The sequence below is a fragment of the Danio aesculapii genome, chromosome 24, assembly GCF_903798145.1.
Source record: "Danio aesculapii chromosome 24, fDanAes4.1, whole genome shotgun sequence".
NCBI classification, from domain to species: Eukaryota; Metazoa; Chordata; class Actinopteri; order Cypriniformes; family Danionidae; genus Danio; species Danio aesculapii.
In genome coordinates, this window is record NC_079458.1 from 40,672,420 (window position 1) to 40,690,481 (window position 18,062).

The following is an 18,062-nucleotide window of genomic DNA, read 5'->3' on the forward strand; positions in this document are numbered from 1 at the left end:
CCTTTGCTGGAGATTAGAACTGAATTTAGAAATAGTTTCCAACAAATCTTTGCTCTTAACAAAGGAAATTAAATCTGTCAGCTAAAGGATGTGTTCAGTGGAGTAAGTTTCCATCATTTCCTCACTCCACCAAAGTAAAGGAGTAAAGAGTAAAAGTAAAGTAAAGAGAAAGTAAAGAGGCTGAATGGAGGAGGCTCGTTCTTTATCCTCGTGCTGCAGATGCTCTGTTTAACTGTTTTCTCACTAGTGAAGCTTTCTGTTTGTCCTCCTCCAAAGTCCGCCATGTAAAAAGGAAATGCACCCTGGAGTGACACAACAGACTCTTAAAGGGAATGTGAGATGAGACTCTGATTGGTTTAATGCACGTTATGCTCAAAACACACCCAGAACTCACTTAGAGAAAAAGCTCAACCCTGTTAGACCATGCACCGTGTGCAGAGCGTATGTTTCTGTCCTTAAAATAGCAAAGGTGGATTCTGACATGCCCTTAATGCTTTTGCGACATGTGCTTTAGACTTTGTGCTTAGATCGTTAAAATAGAACCATACATATTTCATAACTTCTTTCTTTCTTTCTTTCTTCATTATTCCTTCTTTATTATTCCATATTTCCTATTTTCTTTCTTTCCTTCTCCTTCCTTTATTATTCCTTCCTTTCTCCTCTTTTCATTCCTTCCTCCTTTCTTTCTTTCTTCCTTGCTCCCTCTTGTTTTTCCTTAATTATTCCTTCCTCCGGTGCTTTCTTCCTTTATTTCTTGATTTTTCCTTTCTTTCTTCCTCCTTCTTTCTTTCCTTCCTTATTTCCTCTTTCTTTTTTCCTTCCTTCCTTTCTTTCTTTCTTTCTTTCATTCCTTCCTTTCTTTCCCTCTTTCTTTCTTTCTTTCTTTCCTTCCTTCCTTCCTTCCTTCCTTCCTTTCTTTCTTTCCTTATTTCTTTCTTTCCTTCCTTCATTCCTTCCTTCCTTCCTTCCTTCCTTGCCTCCTTTCTTTCTTTCTTTCTTTCTTTCTTTGCTTCCATCCTTCATCCCTCTTTCTCTTTGTCCTTCCTCCATTGTATTCTTCCGTTTTTTTCCATTTGTCTGTCCATCATTTCTTCCTCCTTTCATTTCCTTTTGTTTTCCTTTCCTTCTTTCCATCTGTCATTCCTTCCTCCTCTTTCCTTCCCTCCTTCCTTCCTTCTTTCTCTCTCTCCTCCTCCTCTCTATCTCTCAGTCTGTATTTCCCGATGGAGTGTGAGTGAATGGTGGATGTTCAGCGTCTGCTCAGTCATCTCTGTGTTCAGACGCTGTTATCTCTCATGGGCTCTTCTCTTCATTGTGTGAGCGCTGACAGTATAATTCAAGCTCACGGCGGAAACAAAAGCATGTAATGAATGCACACCATCCCGTCTGCTTATGAATGAATTAATTACTCCCGCGCACAATGAAGGCAGGTCGAGCTGGATGTGCCTTTTCTTCCGTCAGCGTGTAAAAGAAATGTACAGTGTTGTGAAGGCTTGTGAAAATGAACCAGCTGCTTTGTAACACTATTTCAGACCTTTAAACAAATTGCTGCATGTTAGGAAACTTCACAATGACTTTGAGGTCAGAGACTTTAAATCATTTGTTTTATGCATACATAGCCTTATATGTGCATCTTCCCGAGTCATGATTTGCTTTCATTATGAAATGTATTTAGAACAGCTATAATTACAAATAACAGTAGGTGATACTTTAGTTTAAGGACCACTTCTAACTATTAATAGTGTATTATTTATATAGTATATACTAGTGTATTATTACCAGCCTGTTGTTAAGATATTGGCTGTTTATTAGTACTTATAATGCACATATTGTATATGATCTCTATATACATCTCTAAAACCTACCCAAACTTAAACATAACTACTTACTGCTAGCTATTAATAAGCAGCAAATTTGGAGTTTATTGATTCAAACGTTAAGGTCAATGGTTTATTATTAGCAAAAGCTGTATCTTAAAAATAAAGCATGGCTGCATATCACTAATAAAGGGTTAATAAAAAGTTTTGCCCTTTGGAGGTTTTTTGGATTTTGAGAACTTCATTGTCAAAACCATCACTGCTTATAGGATAAACAAAATCAAAACAAAAAAATTAAGTATTATGTATGCCAGACCAGTAGTTGATGCTGTGATTGTGTAGAAACTCACGTTAACCGAACCTTTAATATGCATATGCATGACATAATTTTGATGAAATCGTTGATGTTGTTGTTGTTGTTGTTGTGTTTTTTTGTACAAAAACAATATAACTTTTTAAAATGTATACTTTAAAACCTTTCCAAACATATTTGCTTTTTAAAATTAACTTTATTTTATTTTATTATTTTTATTTATTTATTATTTTTTTATTTTAATATTTTTATTTATTTTATTTTATTTTAATTAAAAGTAAACTTTCTTATTTATTTTTTCTTGTTTTCTTGTTTTAATTTTTTTTATTTTATTATATTTAATTTAATTTAAAAATAATAAATTTTATTTAATTTACTTTTACTTGAAATTCTATTTAATTTTTTATTTTAATTTATTTTTTCTTATTTAAATTGTCTTGTTTAATTAAATTTTATTTAATTTTACTTTTTGTATTAAGTTTTTCTGACACTTTTATTTAATTTGGTTTTAAATTTAACTTAATATAATTAATTTAATTAAATTAATAACATTTTAATTAATTAGTTTTTAATTAATTTAGTTTAGTTTAATTTAAATTTACTTTTGTTTTTAATTTAATTTAAATTTTTCTTCTTTTCTTTTTTCTTTTCTTTACTTTTCTTTTCTTTTTACCTGGACAATTTTGTCATGTAAACAACCTTTTGGAACTGTAAAATGTTAAAGTGTGTTTTAAAACAGTCTGAGTTCACAAAATAAATTGTTTGGTTTTCAGTTTGTGATTGGTATTCTGCGTTCTCTGCCATTGCCTGACTTTGATAGACTGACTAATTGACACAATCTGGAACTTTCTCTCTTCCCTTTTTGATTTATGGTCAGAAATTCTTCGCGTAACACAGTGTTGTCATTTTGCCCAGCAAAATAAGGCTGTAATTGATGAGGCTCTGCATCTGTACTGATAGCTCTGGAAACTCCTTTAAGTGCCTGAAATGTTTGGGAACTCACATTTCTCGCTTGGCATGAAACATCTGGCAAAAACTGTGTGAGAAGTGGACTGAAACTTACAAAGATGCTTGATTAATGCAAAACAGCCATATACAGAAGTCAAAATTATTAGCCCACTTGTGATTTATATATATATATATATATATATATATATATATATATATAATATATATATATATATATATATATATATATATATATATATATATATATATATATATATATATATATATATATATATATATATATATATATATATATATATATATACATATATATATTTCCCAAATGATGTTGAACCGATTCAGGAATTTTTCACAGTATTTCCTATAATATTTTTTCTTCTGGAAAAAGTCTTATTTGTTTTACTTTGGCTAGAATAAAAGCAGTTTTTAATTTTTTAAAACCATTTTAAGGTCAATATTATTAACGTCCTTAAGCAATATTTTCAGAACAAACCACGTTATACAATGACTTGCCTAATTACCCTAACTTTAACCTAGTTAAGCCTTTAAATGTCACTTTAAGCTGATTACTATTATCTTGAAAAATATCTAGTCAAATATTATTTACTGTCATCATGACAAAGATAAAAGACATCAGTTATTAGAGATGAGTTATTAAAACTATTATGATTTAGAAATGTGCTGAAACAATCTTCTCATCTGTCTGTTAAACAGAAATTGGGGAAAAATATATACAGGGGGGCTAATAATTCAGACTTCAACTGTACACACACACACACACACACATCCCATCATCTGCCGCGGTTGCCATGGTGACCCAGGTGGTTCTCAGCAGACAATAGCAGCTCTCAGGTTAAGATCCAGCATCCAGGTGAAGGCGTCAGGATGAACACATGCAGTCGCGTCTCATGCGGCCGATAATACGCCAGTCAAGCATGTGATTTTCAGCCAGTCATTACGCTCCAACAAGCCCGCAGAGAGGACAACAGTCTTCTAGATGCAATGAAATGCCTCTCTCCGGCTCTCTAGCACTGATATGCATTATGAATAAAAATATATACAGTCCAAGTCAGAATTATTAGCCCTCCTGTGTATTTTTTCCCCAATTTCTGTTTAACAGGGAGCAGATTTCTTCAACACATTTCTAAATATAATAGTTTTAATAACTCATCTCTAATAACTGATTTATTTTATCTTTGCCCTGATGACAGCTCATAATACTTGACTAGATATTGTTCAAGACACTTCTATACAGCTTAAAGTGAGATTTACACTGCTTAAATGGAAAGACAAATTTCTACCAACTTTAAATGATTGGATTAGGGATGATATGTACCGTCTCACAATCGAGAAGATCATGCACTCCACCAAAAGCTGCAGTCAATTATTTGATCTTATTTGGCAGCCAGTGCTGACATGTATAGAGCAAATGGATCCAAACTTAATATTTGCAGTTTGACTGTTGTTTATTTGTTTCTCTCGTTTTTTTCTTCCCTCCATTTGTTTACTAAAACTTCTATGTTAAGCTGCTTTGACGCAATCCACGTTGTAAAAGCGCTATTCAAGTAAATAAACTTGAATTGAATTACAATTATTTAATTGTATTAATCTTTATCTAAATTATTTCAAAAGTCAAAAGTTTGTGGTCGTTTGTGGTCAAATTATTCTGTTCATCAAGGCAGCGTTTATTAATGTAAAACAAATTGTTAAATTGTTAAATACTTATTTATTAAATATTTATACTTATTGAATGTAGTTTCAAATAAAATTATTAGTCCAGTCATTATTGCTTTTATTACTATTACCATTAATATTAATAATAATAATAATAATAATAATTCATTCATTTTCGGCTTAGTCCCTTTATTAATCCGGGGTCGCCACAACGGACTGAACCACCAACTTATCCATCACATGTTTTACGCAGTGGATGCACTTCCAGCTGCAACCCATCACTGGGAAACATCCAGGCACAATAATTCACACACATACGTACACTAAGGACAATTTAGCCCACCCAATACACCTGTACCGCATGTCTTTGGACTTGTGGGGGAAAACTGAGCACCCGGAGGAAACCCACGCCAACATGGGGAGAACATGCAAACTCCACACAGAAATGCCAAATGACCCAACCGGGGCTCGAACCAGTGACCTTTTTGCTGTGAGGTGATTGTGCTACCCACTGTGCCACCATGCTGCCTAATAATGATAATAATTATAATAATAATAATAATTATTATTATTATTATTATTATTAGAATTATTTCTGAAGGGTCATGTGACTCTGAAGACTGGAGTTATTCCATATATAAGAAATTCCATCGTTAAAATCGCTGGAATAAATGATTAAATTAAAAGATAAACTGCTTTTGAACAGTTATTTTAGTTGTGCAGTAACATTCACAATTGTACAATTTTTGCTGTATTTTGGATTAAATAAATGCAGCATTGATGAGCAAGAGAATCTTATTTTAGACCATGTAACAATCCTACTCACCCCAAACTTCTGACCGGTAGTGTATGTGTACAATATATGATTGAACGTGTTTCCGTGAGTTTCCTCCGGGTGCTCCGGTTTCCCCCACAAGTCCAAAGACATGCGGTACATGAGTGTGTGAATGAGTGTGTGTGTTTCCCAGTGATGGGTTGCAGCTGGAAGGGCATCCGCTGCGTGAAACATATGCTGGATAAGTTGGCGGTTCAACCCACTGTGGTGACCCCTGATTAATAAAGGGACTAAGCCGAAAAGAATACATGACTGAACTTTTATTTACTTGTATTTGTTTATGTAGGTATGAATGTATATGTCATGACATTATATAAAACAGATGCATAATGTGCATAATATATTGTATAGAAATGGTGTAGTGGGGCGGGGGGCTCTGTTGGAGTGAAGATACGTTATCTCTGTTCAAATCTTTTTGGAGTTGTTGTGTTATTGAGTAAAGTGTCAATAAAAAGATCTAACCTAAAAGGAAAGTGACATTTAAAGGCCTAACTAGGGTAATTAGGGTAAAGTTAGGGTAATTAGGCAAGTCATTGTATAACAGTGGTTTGTTCAGTAGACAATCCAAAACAAATATTGCTTTAGGGGGCTAATAATATTGACATTAAAATGGTTTTAAAAAAATAAATAACTGTTTTTATTCTAGCCGAAATAAAACAAATTAAACTTTCTTCAGAAGAAAAAATATTAGAGGAAATACTGTGAAAATTTCCTGAATCTGTTCAACATCATTTGGGAAATATTTGAAAAAGAAAACGAAAATCACAGGAGGGCGAATAATTCTGACTTCAGCTCTATGTGTGTGTGTGTGTGTGTGTCTGTGTCTGTGTCTGTGTGTGTGTGTGTGGTGTATTATGAAAGGACGGAGAGATAGGGGCCTCACCTGAATGCTTGGCTGAATCTCTATAACTCGTCTCCAGCCTCTTTGCTATCAGCAGCTGGACTAAAGCCAAGCACCTGGCATTCTTCAGCAGTGTGTGTGTGTGCGCTTGTGTGTGTGTGTGCTGAAGCTTTCTTAAAACACATTACTTTTGCTTTTAATGTATATAACTGCTATAGAGAATGGATTTCCCCCCAGTGAATCTCTCTTTTAATGACTCGCCTGCTTGAAAACAGCTCGTTCTGGAGTGTGTTTGCTGGATTGGTGCTCATGCACCGCCATCTATAATATGAATGTGAAAAGCCACTCATAGGTTCATGACACCTAAATGAAGCATTTAGATCAGCCTGGCATAGCAACATTTCAGCCAATGGTATGATATTGGGGCTAACATGATGTCTCTTCGACCAATCACAGATGTGGGAGGAGTTTGAAGGACTCTTGTTTGAATATAAGCATCATTTTTGAAGGTCAGTTTGGTTATTGATAATCTGTAGTGATTAGTTGACTTAAAGTGAGTAATCCTGTTGATTTTAAAGTGATCAGTTGACTTTACTATAAAAAAAAATACAGTCAAGCCAGAAAACTTAAAGGGGTGTTCATAAGACTGTCATTAAACCTTTATAATCATGACATGACACGTAATGAATGCATGAATGTGAATGAGATATTATGTGTGCTTATGACAACTATCAGTAATGGCCTATTTCCACTGAGTGGTACAGTACGGTACGGGTCAGTACGGGTCACCTTTATCAGGCTAACGCGAAACTGCTCACGCTTTAGACAGCCTTGTAAACAACTAACTTTACGGTGCACATGGCAGATTCTGCTCTTCTTCTTGGCTTTGTGGCTGTTCATCAAGACGATGACAAGGTTTGTTTGAGCTCGGGTCGACCATGGCTGGTTATTATATGTATATACAGTATTATTATGGTGTAATGTCTCGGCTGTATTTAAAAATGGCGCTTCCTTTGTTTTCATTCTCCTGGCTTGTGTACGTGCTAGTAACGTTTGTATATGTGAAAGGGGATAAAGATGAAGACCGCTTGTGATGTATTTGTTTTTGTCAAGCAGTCATAACAAACAATTTCATCTTTGCACTTAAAATGTCATAACTGATCAACTGAACTTAATAAGAGTTGTCATAAGCATGCATAAAATTGCATTCACATACATGACGTGTCATTATGATTATAAAGGTTTTATGACTTATGTCTAAGGCCAGACGGAATCTGCTGACATTTTGTGCTATTTCTGTGGAGAATTTTGGTAAAAATCTGCAGATTTCTGCTGAATTATTTTAGGAATATCATAACTAAAAACTTAATATGTGAAATAAAAAATAATATATTTATAACTTTTATTAAATGTTTAGAATGCAAATCCAATCAGATCCACCTTATTTAGTAAACAAAGCAAGTTTTCTATATAATATCTCTACTAAAAGACAGAAATTATTACTGTACAAACTGTATTGTAAATAAATCAGATGAACATTTTCATATTAGTCAATAATATTACTGACATTAATTTAAAAAACTGAATAAATATAGATTTACACACATTTACTCAAGGAAATTAACAGAATTAATGATGGGCTAAAAATCTGCGCAAAATTTGTGGATGAAAATCAACTTATGTCTAATGAACACTCCTTCAAGTAAAGTGTGACCGACTTTTCCAATATAGGAATATATATTCAATATATTCTTGCTTACCCTGCTGAAAAAAACAGCTTAAACCAGCCTAGGCTGTTGACTGGTTTTAGCTATTGCACCAGCCTGGTTTTAGAGGGGTTTTGTCCACTTCTAGGCTGGTTTCAGCAATTTTCAGCCTGGTCTTAGCTGCTCAGGCTGGGAAATGATCAGCTAAAACCAGCTTGACCAACCTGGTTTAAGCTGGACATAGCGGGTTTTGGCTGGGCTCCCAGCCTGACCAGCTAATACTAGGCTGGAAATGGCTGAAACCAGCCTAGAAATGGCCAAAACCCCTCTAAAACCAGGCTTGTTGACTAGCTAAAACCAGCTAACTAGCTAAGGCTGGTTTAAGCTGTTTTTTAACAGGGTATTTTGTGTATGACCATGTTTAAATCATTATTTCAGTATATCAAGATGCCTGATCAAGGTATTTTGTTGGTCCTGAAGTGAGCTCCATCTGTGCTATTAACAATGACTGCATCTAAACACTGCCTTGTATGCAGATTTAGCGAGCATATGAAGCTTGCTATGGTTGGTTTTTCCAGTAGTGTAAATATGAAATCTTCTGTTCAATTATATTGAAGTGCATTGTTGTATTTCACCCTGTCGACCGGATGTATGGCATGGGTTTCATTCTCAACTGTAATTTGATTGTGCCTGTGATGCGGGTGCCAAGGCAGATCTCTATAGCAACTGTTGTAAACATCCTGTTTAATGAGTCATGTGATACCGCTGTGTTAATTCCCAGCCTCTCGAAGCACTCTGTAATTCAACTGAAGGCTATATTGTGCTTGTTTATTGTGCTGGTGTTATATTATGTTACACTCATTATGGTAATGTTTAGTGGTCTGTTATTAAGTCGTCAGATTTGAGAGTGTGTTTTATTAGCAGCATTTGTAGTTAAAAAAATCACTAAAGCTTTAATTATACAAGAACAGTGGTTTGAAAATAATCCTGTTTAACTAGTGTAAACATCCTTCATTTCATCAAAAACAGATATAATCTATTTTAAATATATATATGTCACATAAAAATCAAAATGCACAGTGTTTATTTTGGTAGTGTACATTGTTATTCTTTAGGTGAACATTTAGGGCTCTAGTTTAACGATTTAGACACAAAGTCTACAGCACATGTCGCAAAAGCATTAAGGTCGTGCCCAAATCCACTTTTGCTATTTTAAGGATGGAAAAATATGCTCTGCGCCCCGGCTCATGGTCTAACAGGGTTGAGCTTATTCTCCTAATGAGTTCTGGGTGTGTTTTGAGCATAACATGCATTAAATCAATCAGAGTCTCATCTCTCATTCCCTTTAGGAGTGGCGCCATGGTGCATTTGCTATTTACATGGCGGACTTTGGAAGAGGACAAACTGAACGCTTCACTAGTGAGAAAATAGTAAAACAGAGCATCTGCAGCAAGAGGATAAAGAACGAGCCTCCTCCATTCAGCCTCTTTACTTTTTCTTTACTTTACTCTTTACTCCTTTACTTTGGAGGAGTGAGGTAACGGTGGAAACTCACTCCACTGAACACATCCATTAGCCTACATTTTTAATTTAGTTTGTTAAGCGCAAAGATTTGTTTCAAAATTATTTCTAAATTCAGGTCTAATCTCCAGCAAAGGAATAAATGAACAATAATAATGAAGTGTGGTCAAAACACTGAGTTACATCCAAACACACGTCCTGTTCATATGCCCTATATGGGGATGCAGACGTCTCCAAAACCCCACAGGTGGACAAATCTAAACTTGTTTTTATTAAAACGAATATAAATATGCAGATAATAAATAATAATACTACTAATAGTAACATTATACTAATGCAAATTGTCATGAATAAACTGAAAAATTCTCTGAGATGAGGTATGGAGGCAGTGGTGTTTACATTTATGTATAAAATAATAATTTTTGTCACATTTTAATCCTTTAAAAGTTTTCATCTGTAAAGATATTTGTGTATTGCTGTACATCCGGTGTGTATTCAGCAGTGTGTAAGCATTTAGCCCTGCATATGCACATAACTAACGCAACTTTAGAGCAGCTATTAACTGGTCAATGGTGCGGTCTATTTCAGTTCCTCAGATCAGCACCGTGCTAACAATGCACCTTAACACACCTCCTTTATAGACCAGCACACACATGAGTCCACAAAGCGGCACAAATGGATTTGTTATTTAAACAACATTGCCCAAAATGTGAAAAGTACAATTGAGCTGGTCTGAAAATTGCAATAAATCGCGCCATACATGTCTTGCGACTTATTGCGCCAGGTATATGATAGGGCCCTTAATCTGTGCAAGTTAACCCATTTAAAAATAATAAAAGTAATTCTCTGTTGACGTTAGTTTGACAGCTTTAAACACAATATTCTTAACTGTGCCCATCCAACCATTAGTTTGCTAAAAGTGAATGATGCACAAAATAAAAGCCCCATGTGCCCACATGTGTTGTTACTTTTCTTTTATACTAATTCAATCGTTAATAGCATAGTTTTGAAAAATAACACAATTTATATCAAGTTATCTGTAAAAAAGCATAATTTGTATGTGTGTTTATTTACTGCATGTATTTGGGTCTTGAAAATATTAATTTAAAGACTCTCACTATACCTATTTTTGACGATCTCTGCCTCCTGAATCATACATTCAGCTTCAATTACCATCAAGTTTAATTGTCTTATTTTTTTTCTGTGTTTACTAAAGAATCATTTGCATGATACATCTATTTTCTGTATTGTTTGCCATTGTTCAATTACACAAATATCATATTGTGTTTGTCTTTACATTGTGGTCAACTCTGGTACTTCAGTTATAAAAAGGAAGTTTTCCATATTGTAATATTGTATATTATTATTGTATATTAGTATGTGTTTTGTTGTATATGTGTGTAATTTTAATGTCACGCGTATCACAATTAGTTGAATGATGCTTTAAACCAACATTGTTTTGCAATCCACACAAATGAAGTGGTCATTTAGGTGGCATAAACATGCTTTACATGCAGCTGCATCCATTTTAATGCTGAACAAACAAAAACACACAGTATCTCTATCTGTTTTCTTCGTCTCTTCAGAAAGAGCAAGATGACCTCATTTTGACGCCGGATGGAACGAGAGAGTTTATGACCTTTGAAATCCCTCTCAATGACTCTGGTTCGGCAGGGTTAGGGGTCAGCGTGAAGGGAAACAGAGCCAAAGAGAGTCACGATGACCTGGGCATTTTCGTCAAGTCTATAATCACTGGAGGAGCCGCCTGCAAGGTGAGGCGACGATATCTGATTGGCTGTAAGACCCATATATTCATATACAGTCAGAATTATTAGCCCTCCCTCCTGAATTATTAGCTCACCTGTATGTTTTCCGCAATTTCTATTTAATGCAGAGCAGATTTTTTCAACACATTTCTAATCATAACAGTTTTAATAAGTCATTTCTAATCACTGATTTATTTTAGCTTTGCCATGTTGACAGCACATAATATTTGACTAGGTATTTTTCAAGATACTAGTATTCAGCTTTAAGCAGGGGTCTCAAACTCAAATTGGCGGGGGGCCATATCAGTGACTGACAGTTCATAGGAGGGCTATGAACATAAAACATTCAAGCACAACAAAAATGTGGAAACCTGATATAGTTGATGCACTCAGACATTTTAATGCAGAGTATTTGCCGACAAAGATCCTTTTTTTGTTTCTTTATGTACATATTGAAGGGGTAGTTTAAATTGCTATGAAAATACACAATTTAATAATAGGCATTCTAATAATTCTTATTATTCTGTCCCGATCAATTGTTGCTTTAACCAAAAGTTGAACAGCAGAAAGCAGATTGGGTAACTTTAGTGACTTTACTGGCAACTGTTCTTCTCAAAAATCTTTCTTTTTTTGTAAAACAACAACTAAGAGGGGAAAAATCTATTAAATGAGACCATTTAAATAAAAAAATTATCAAAATGATCATTTTTACACCACCATCATAACGTGGAAGCCATGTGTTTGTACAACACAGGTGATTTAAAGCTAATTATAATCAAATGACCCTTGAAAATTTTTTCATAGAGCTTTAGTAAAAACAGAGCACTTACGGACATATATTTCAACGTTTAAGTTAGCCGCAGTAATAATCTACATGTGCATTACTCTCGACCACACACTGACCAAGCATTCACACGGGGCTTCAGCTTCAGTGCTTAACCGAGAGCGTGTCTGAAGTTGGGGCTGACGTGATCTTCATAGCAGCATCAGCCAATGAAATTAGTCCGCAAATGGCTACTCTGAGCTGGTGTATTTGCATAAAGCGATCTGATTGGCTGATGCTTCAGTTGGCACTTGAAAAGTTGAGAACTTCCCAACTTCTGCAGCAAGCAACGCCACTGAAGCGGCGCTGATGGATCCACAATGCAGTTCGGCAATGCCTGACGTCACCCATTCAAAGTGAATGGGGCGTGAGAGAAACCAAAAGTAACCCGGATATGTAGTACAGTACTTTAAATGTACAGTAGGTGGGGGGCATGTTTGATGGGGGCATGCGGGCTGGAAGGAGGAGGAGGGCAGGAGCCAGCAATTTGACACCCCTGACTTAAAGTGACACTTAAAGGCTTAACTAGTTTCATTAGGGTAATTAGGCAGGTCATTGTATAACAGTGGTTTGTTCTGGAGACAATCAAAAACTAATATTGTTTGAGAGGGCTAATAATACTGACCTTAAAATTGGTTTAAAAAAATTAAAAACTGTTTTTATTCTAGCCGAAATAAAACTTTCTCCAGAAGAAAACATATAATAGGAAATACTGTGAAAAATTCCTGAATCTGTTCAACATCATTTAGGAAATATTTGAAAAATCACCTGAGGGCTAATAATGTTGTCTTCTACTGTATATAATATTTCAAAAAGTTGATTCAGAGAAGTTTATTTATGTGTGTGCAATCCCAGGATGGGCGACTGAGGATAAATGACCAGCTGATAGCAGTTAATGGAGAGTCTCTACTGGAAAAAACGAATCAGGAAGCCATGGAGACCCTGCGCAAGTCCATGTCCATCGAGAGCAACAAGAGAGGCATGATTCAGCTGATAGTGGCCCGGCGGATCGCTGGAAGAGGAGAGGTCAGATATTATTATCATCTATAGAGCGTGTACAGTAACACATCTCTAGGTCTGTGGTATGATTGAATTGCACAAATAAATTGTGAAAAGTGTTTTAAAGGGGAGCTGTTATGCAAAAATCACTTTAATAATCAGTTTAAACACAGTTGTGTGGCAGCAGTGTGTGAATATAACCAGCTTCTGAAGGTATAAATAAATAAATTGTATTGTTTATAATCACACTTGATAAAAACAGTCTGCAGAAACACTTTGATTGACATTCTCCATTTGTACGTGTCATCAGAGAGGGGAAAGCCCCGCCCACTAGTGACCATATCTCCCTCATTAGCATAGGACGTTAGTCTTGTTTTTAAATCTGCCACTATGCTGACTCATAGGTATTTGTAGCTCCGCCCTCTTCTGAAAAGAGCACCATCTCATTTGCATTTAAAGCGATAGTCACCAAAATGACACAATTAGAATCAAAGTCAGTTAAGGAGTTATAAAACATTATCTGTGTGCTATATTGAGTTGAAATTTTTTACGTCTTGTAAAGGGGGGCATAATAGAGGCTTTAAAAAGCATGTTATAAGTACTTTTTAGGGTAAAGCATGCTGACACATGAAGGGTGAATGAGCACTATGAGGAATGCTTTCGACATTAATCAATTTTCCAACATTTTGTCCTCTTTTGCAACATTATTTCTGGTAGTTGGTTCTGCAGCCAAACTGAGAGTGATGATGGCGCCTGCACCCCAGTCCAAGCATTTATTGAACTGTTATACGAGCTTGCATAGACTTTAATACATCATAATAACACACAGTTGAATTTACTAGCCAACATATAAAATTTAAAACATTTAAACATAGTAGTTTTCTTTTTTGTTTTTGCCATGATGACAATACATAACATTTTACTATTTATTTGACAAGATACTAATATTCAGCTTAAAGTGCCATTTTTTAAAGTTTAATTAGGTTGATTAGTTAGGCAAGTCATTGTAAAACAATGGTTTGTTCTGTAGACAACTAAAAAAAACAAACAAACTGAAATATATTAAGGAGCTAATAATATTGCTGATAATATGGCCAAAAATAAAATATTTGTATTCATTTATTTTGTAAGTTTTTTATTATTATTATTATTATTATTATTATTGAATTATTATTATTATTATTATTATTATTATTATTATTATTATTATTATTATTATTGTTATTATTATTATTCCCTCCAAACTAAAATAAACACTTCTATTACTAAAAATATCATATGATTTCCTTGCTTTGTTAATCATCACTTGCAGCATATTTAAAAAGTTTTGTACACTTGTAGTTCTGCCAGACGTGTGCACTCAGACCATTGTAGAAATGGTACCGAGAAAGTTTTTTTATTTTTAATGTGTTCCAGAGTCTTCCTGATCTGCATGCAGATGGATTTGTGTATAAATTATATTTGGCCAACATGGCATGGTCTAGAGATTATCTGACCCAAATTTGGGGATGGAAGCCGAAGAGTATGTTTTTGATAAGATTATTAGTATACAGTGTGGCATAAATTGAAACACTGAACTTTGCATGACCCAAGGAGTCACAACCATTTGTTTGACATATATTAGGGTCGATGCGTGAGCTGGGTTAATGATGGTGCTTTTACTCTACAGTTATAGCGGCTACAATACAATTTATTTTAGCGTAATGAAATATATGAAGTCAATATTTTTTTGCAACACTCATTCACACACTCATACACTACGGCCAATTTAGTTCATCAATTCCCCTATAGCGCATGTGTTTGGACTGTGGGGGAAACCGGAGCACCCAGAGGAAACCCACGCGAACGTAGGGAGAACTTGCAAACTCCACACAGAAACGCCAACTGACCCAGCCGAGGCTCAAACCAGCGACCTTCTTGCTGTGAAGCGACAGCACTACCTACTGTGCCACCACGTTGCTGTTTCATTTTTTTATATCATTATTTTTTTGTGAATTTACGTAGGTCGACAATCCTGACTACTCGACTAATAAAATATAATTGCATTCTAAATGCATTCTAGAACAAGGTGGAACGGGGTATTCAAGTTCAGAGTCCAAAGGGGGCCGCATTTAAACCACTTAAAATGACAAGGCCCACAAATTATACTTTGCATAATTTTAGCAGTTTTGCTGACTTTAAAATGTTCATTACCAACTTGTTATATTTAAAAATAATACTGAACATTACATTTAAATGAGTTAAGTTTTAAAAATGTGGGGAAAAAGTGGATTAACATCTTGAAAAACAAAACGTTTATAATCCGAATATGAAACTTTGAGCAGATATGTTGAGCACTATTAAATATAGCTCACTATTAAATCTTAATATTTAATAATTCGAAGTGGTTTTACTCAGGGAGTATACAAAATGTTGTCGTTTTTTTAATCATCCAGTTATTAATCAATATTAATAAGAGCTCCACTGCAGAGCTCATGCAGCTTTCAGTAATAGAAGTGCAAGCTCGCTGGTGTGATGACAGCTCCATTCATTGCTATTGCAGCACTTTTTGCTTTACAATTTTAATATGTGTGTTGCTGCAAAGAGGACCACCTGATATTTACACAATGCAAAGTGTAAAGCCTGTGACATTGTGGACGAAGTGCGATGTTGTGCCATGTCTTTAAAATGTTATTCGTTTTGTATGAGTGAAGCCTGAGCACTGTCACACACTGTCCGCAGCGCCCAGCTGATCGGTTACTTCGCAATTATAGAAGTCACTATAGCGCGAGCCATATACAGGGAAGTGCTTTCAGCCTCCGATCATGTTCCTTTTACAGCGCTGATCATGTATCCTAACTGAAATAAGTCAGATAAATAGAGTTGAGCATTAATTTAGTTGGTGAAGCATACGCGAGTTGAAAATCTGTGAAACGAAAGTCAGAAGCAGCAGAAAAATCACCGGAAGCGACCGACCGGGAGTGCTTAGTCAGTCATCGTGCATATAGCGATGCTGCGCTTCCTTTCCTGCGTGCGAAAGTATCAACCTCATTTAAAGACACACACATGAAGCTTAAAATTTGCTGTACTTTTGAGCTCAAATTATACTAAAGACATGCATTCACCATCAGAATAATGCTGGACACACATCCACCCTATACACAACTCTCCCTAACCCTAACACAGCTGTAGTTAGACCCTTGTCTAAACTAAGAGCTAACTTAAGTTTCTCAAAAGGGTTTGTATAACTAAAACTCGTACTCAGATCCTACCAGAAAGCTGGTACTTTCACCAATAATAGCTTTGGGAATGAAAACATTCCTCTAACTCAGAAACGCAGTGTAATAATAAAGCAGTCTAATATAGTTCAGTGCTTTGTCCTCAAACGCTGATGAAAATGGCTTTCTTTCTGCCTGCACAAAGATGGACGGCGTGTCGGCCTGAGTGACTGATGGACACAGTTGAGTAGTGTGTGCAGACGGAGAAGTTTGACTGCAGAAAAAGTAAATTAAAGTGAGTAGCTCTTATCAGACAGACACAGGAGACGGGGAGAGAGAGAGAATAACACTGGTGTGTGTGTGTGTGTGAGTGGCGGATTGCGATCGAAAGCAATTTGACCGCCGAAATGCTCATGCTGATTTATACTGATAACAGATGGCAGTATGAAATATCAAATATCAACTTCAAATGCTGTCTTTTCCATCCCTCCTTCTTTCTCCGAATGCAATCTCTTTGGATGTGTGTTTGTGTATTTTTCCCTCTCTCTCTCTCTCTCTCTCTCTCTCTCTCTTTCTTTTTTTCTGAGTCATAACATCTGAAAGTGTAATCTAACACTTATCTTTCTAAAGAATATACGACATGCGCTTTGAAGCCGCTGCGTTAGGAGGAGATGAAATTCAGAATGATGACTGCTTATGGAAATGAGAAGACTGCAGTGTGTGACCGCGCTTAAAGACGAGAGCATGTTTCCCACAGGAAAATCTCATTTGCTCAGAAGCCGCTCTTCTCTTAGAGCTCGGGGGACTTAATAGAGTTCTCCTTTGTTTCTTTTAGGTACCTGCTGCGCCTGGGATGCTTCTCTTAACATTTCCTGAAAGAACAATAGACAGTATCAAGGTATTACAGTAATGCCGGGATCAGACTACACAATATTTTTGTCTGTTATGTATAGTAGGGTTTTCCAGATCACCAATTCTGCATCGTATTTTTGCTTATTACTCCAGTGTTCAGTGTCACATGATCCTGCAGAAATCAATCTGATAGGTTGATTTGATGATGGAGCACTGTGTTGTTGTGTATCCTATTTCATTTTTAATGTTGTTTGATTATTGTGATGGACGTGTTTTAAGGATTCTTTAGTGATTAGAAAGTTCAGGTGCATTTATTTAAAACATTTTTAAGATTATACATAAGTTGTAAGCTTATGCTGCCCCTTTTGAACAATGCAAAGTGTCCTTGCTGAAGGGAGGTATTTAAATCTTGCTTATATCTCACAAGGTGGCACGGGGGCTCAGGTGTGTCTCACTGTCGCCTTAAAGCAAGTAGGTCACTGGTTTGAGTCCTGGCTGTGCCAGTTGACATTTCTGTGTGGAGTTTCTATTTGTAATACAATTTTGTCCTTTAATACAAACAGCCAGATATATAAACTGCACCTTTAAACAACACAAGCATTTATAGCAAATAAACACATATAAATATCCCGCTCTCTTTCTGACTCCTGTCTAGCAAGTTCTTTCTTACACCCCTTTGATTGGTCACGCGCTCAACTGAAAGGGCTGCGATTGGCTCTACACCCTGCGCTCTTCACAGATGAGTAAAG

At 35.6% G+C, this 18,062-nt stretch overlaps 1 protein-coding gene across 4 annotated transcripts in view; it reads left to right on the top strand.

The window, feature by feature from the left end:
• The window catches only part of pard3aa (par-3 family cell polarity regulator alpha, a), a 708,633-nt gene that overhangs the window by 376,547 nt on the left and 314,024 nt on the right, over window positions 1-18,062 (top strand). For all 4 annotated transcript variants that reach the window (XM_056450319.1, XM_056450321.1, XM_056450320.1 and 1 more), the window contains exons 13-14: window positions 11,263-11,448; window positions 13,121-13,291. In XM_056450319.1, coding sequence (XP_056306294.1) covers window positions 11,263-11,448; window positions 13,121-13,291 — 357 coding nt within the window. The remainder of the gene's footprint in view (window positions 1-11,262; window positions 11,449-13,120; window positions 13,292-18,062) is intronic.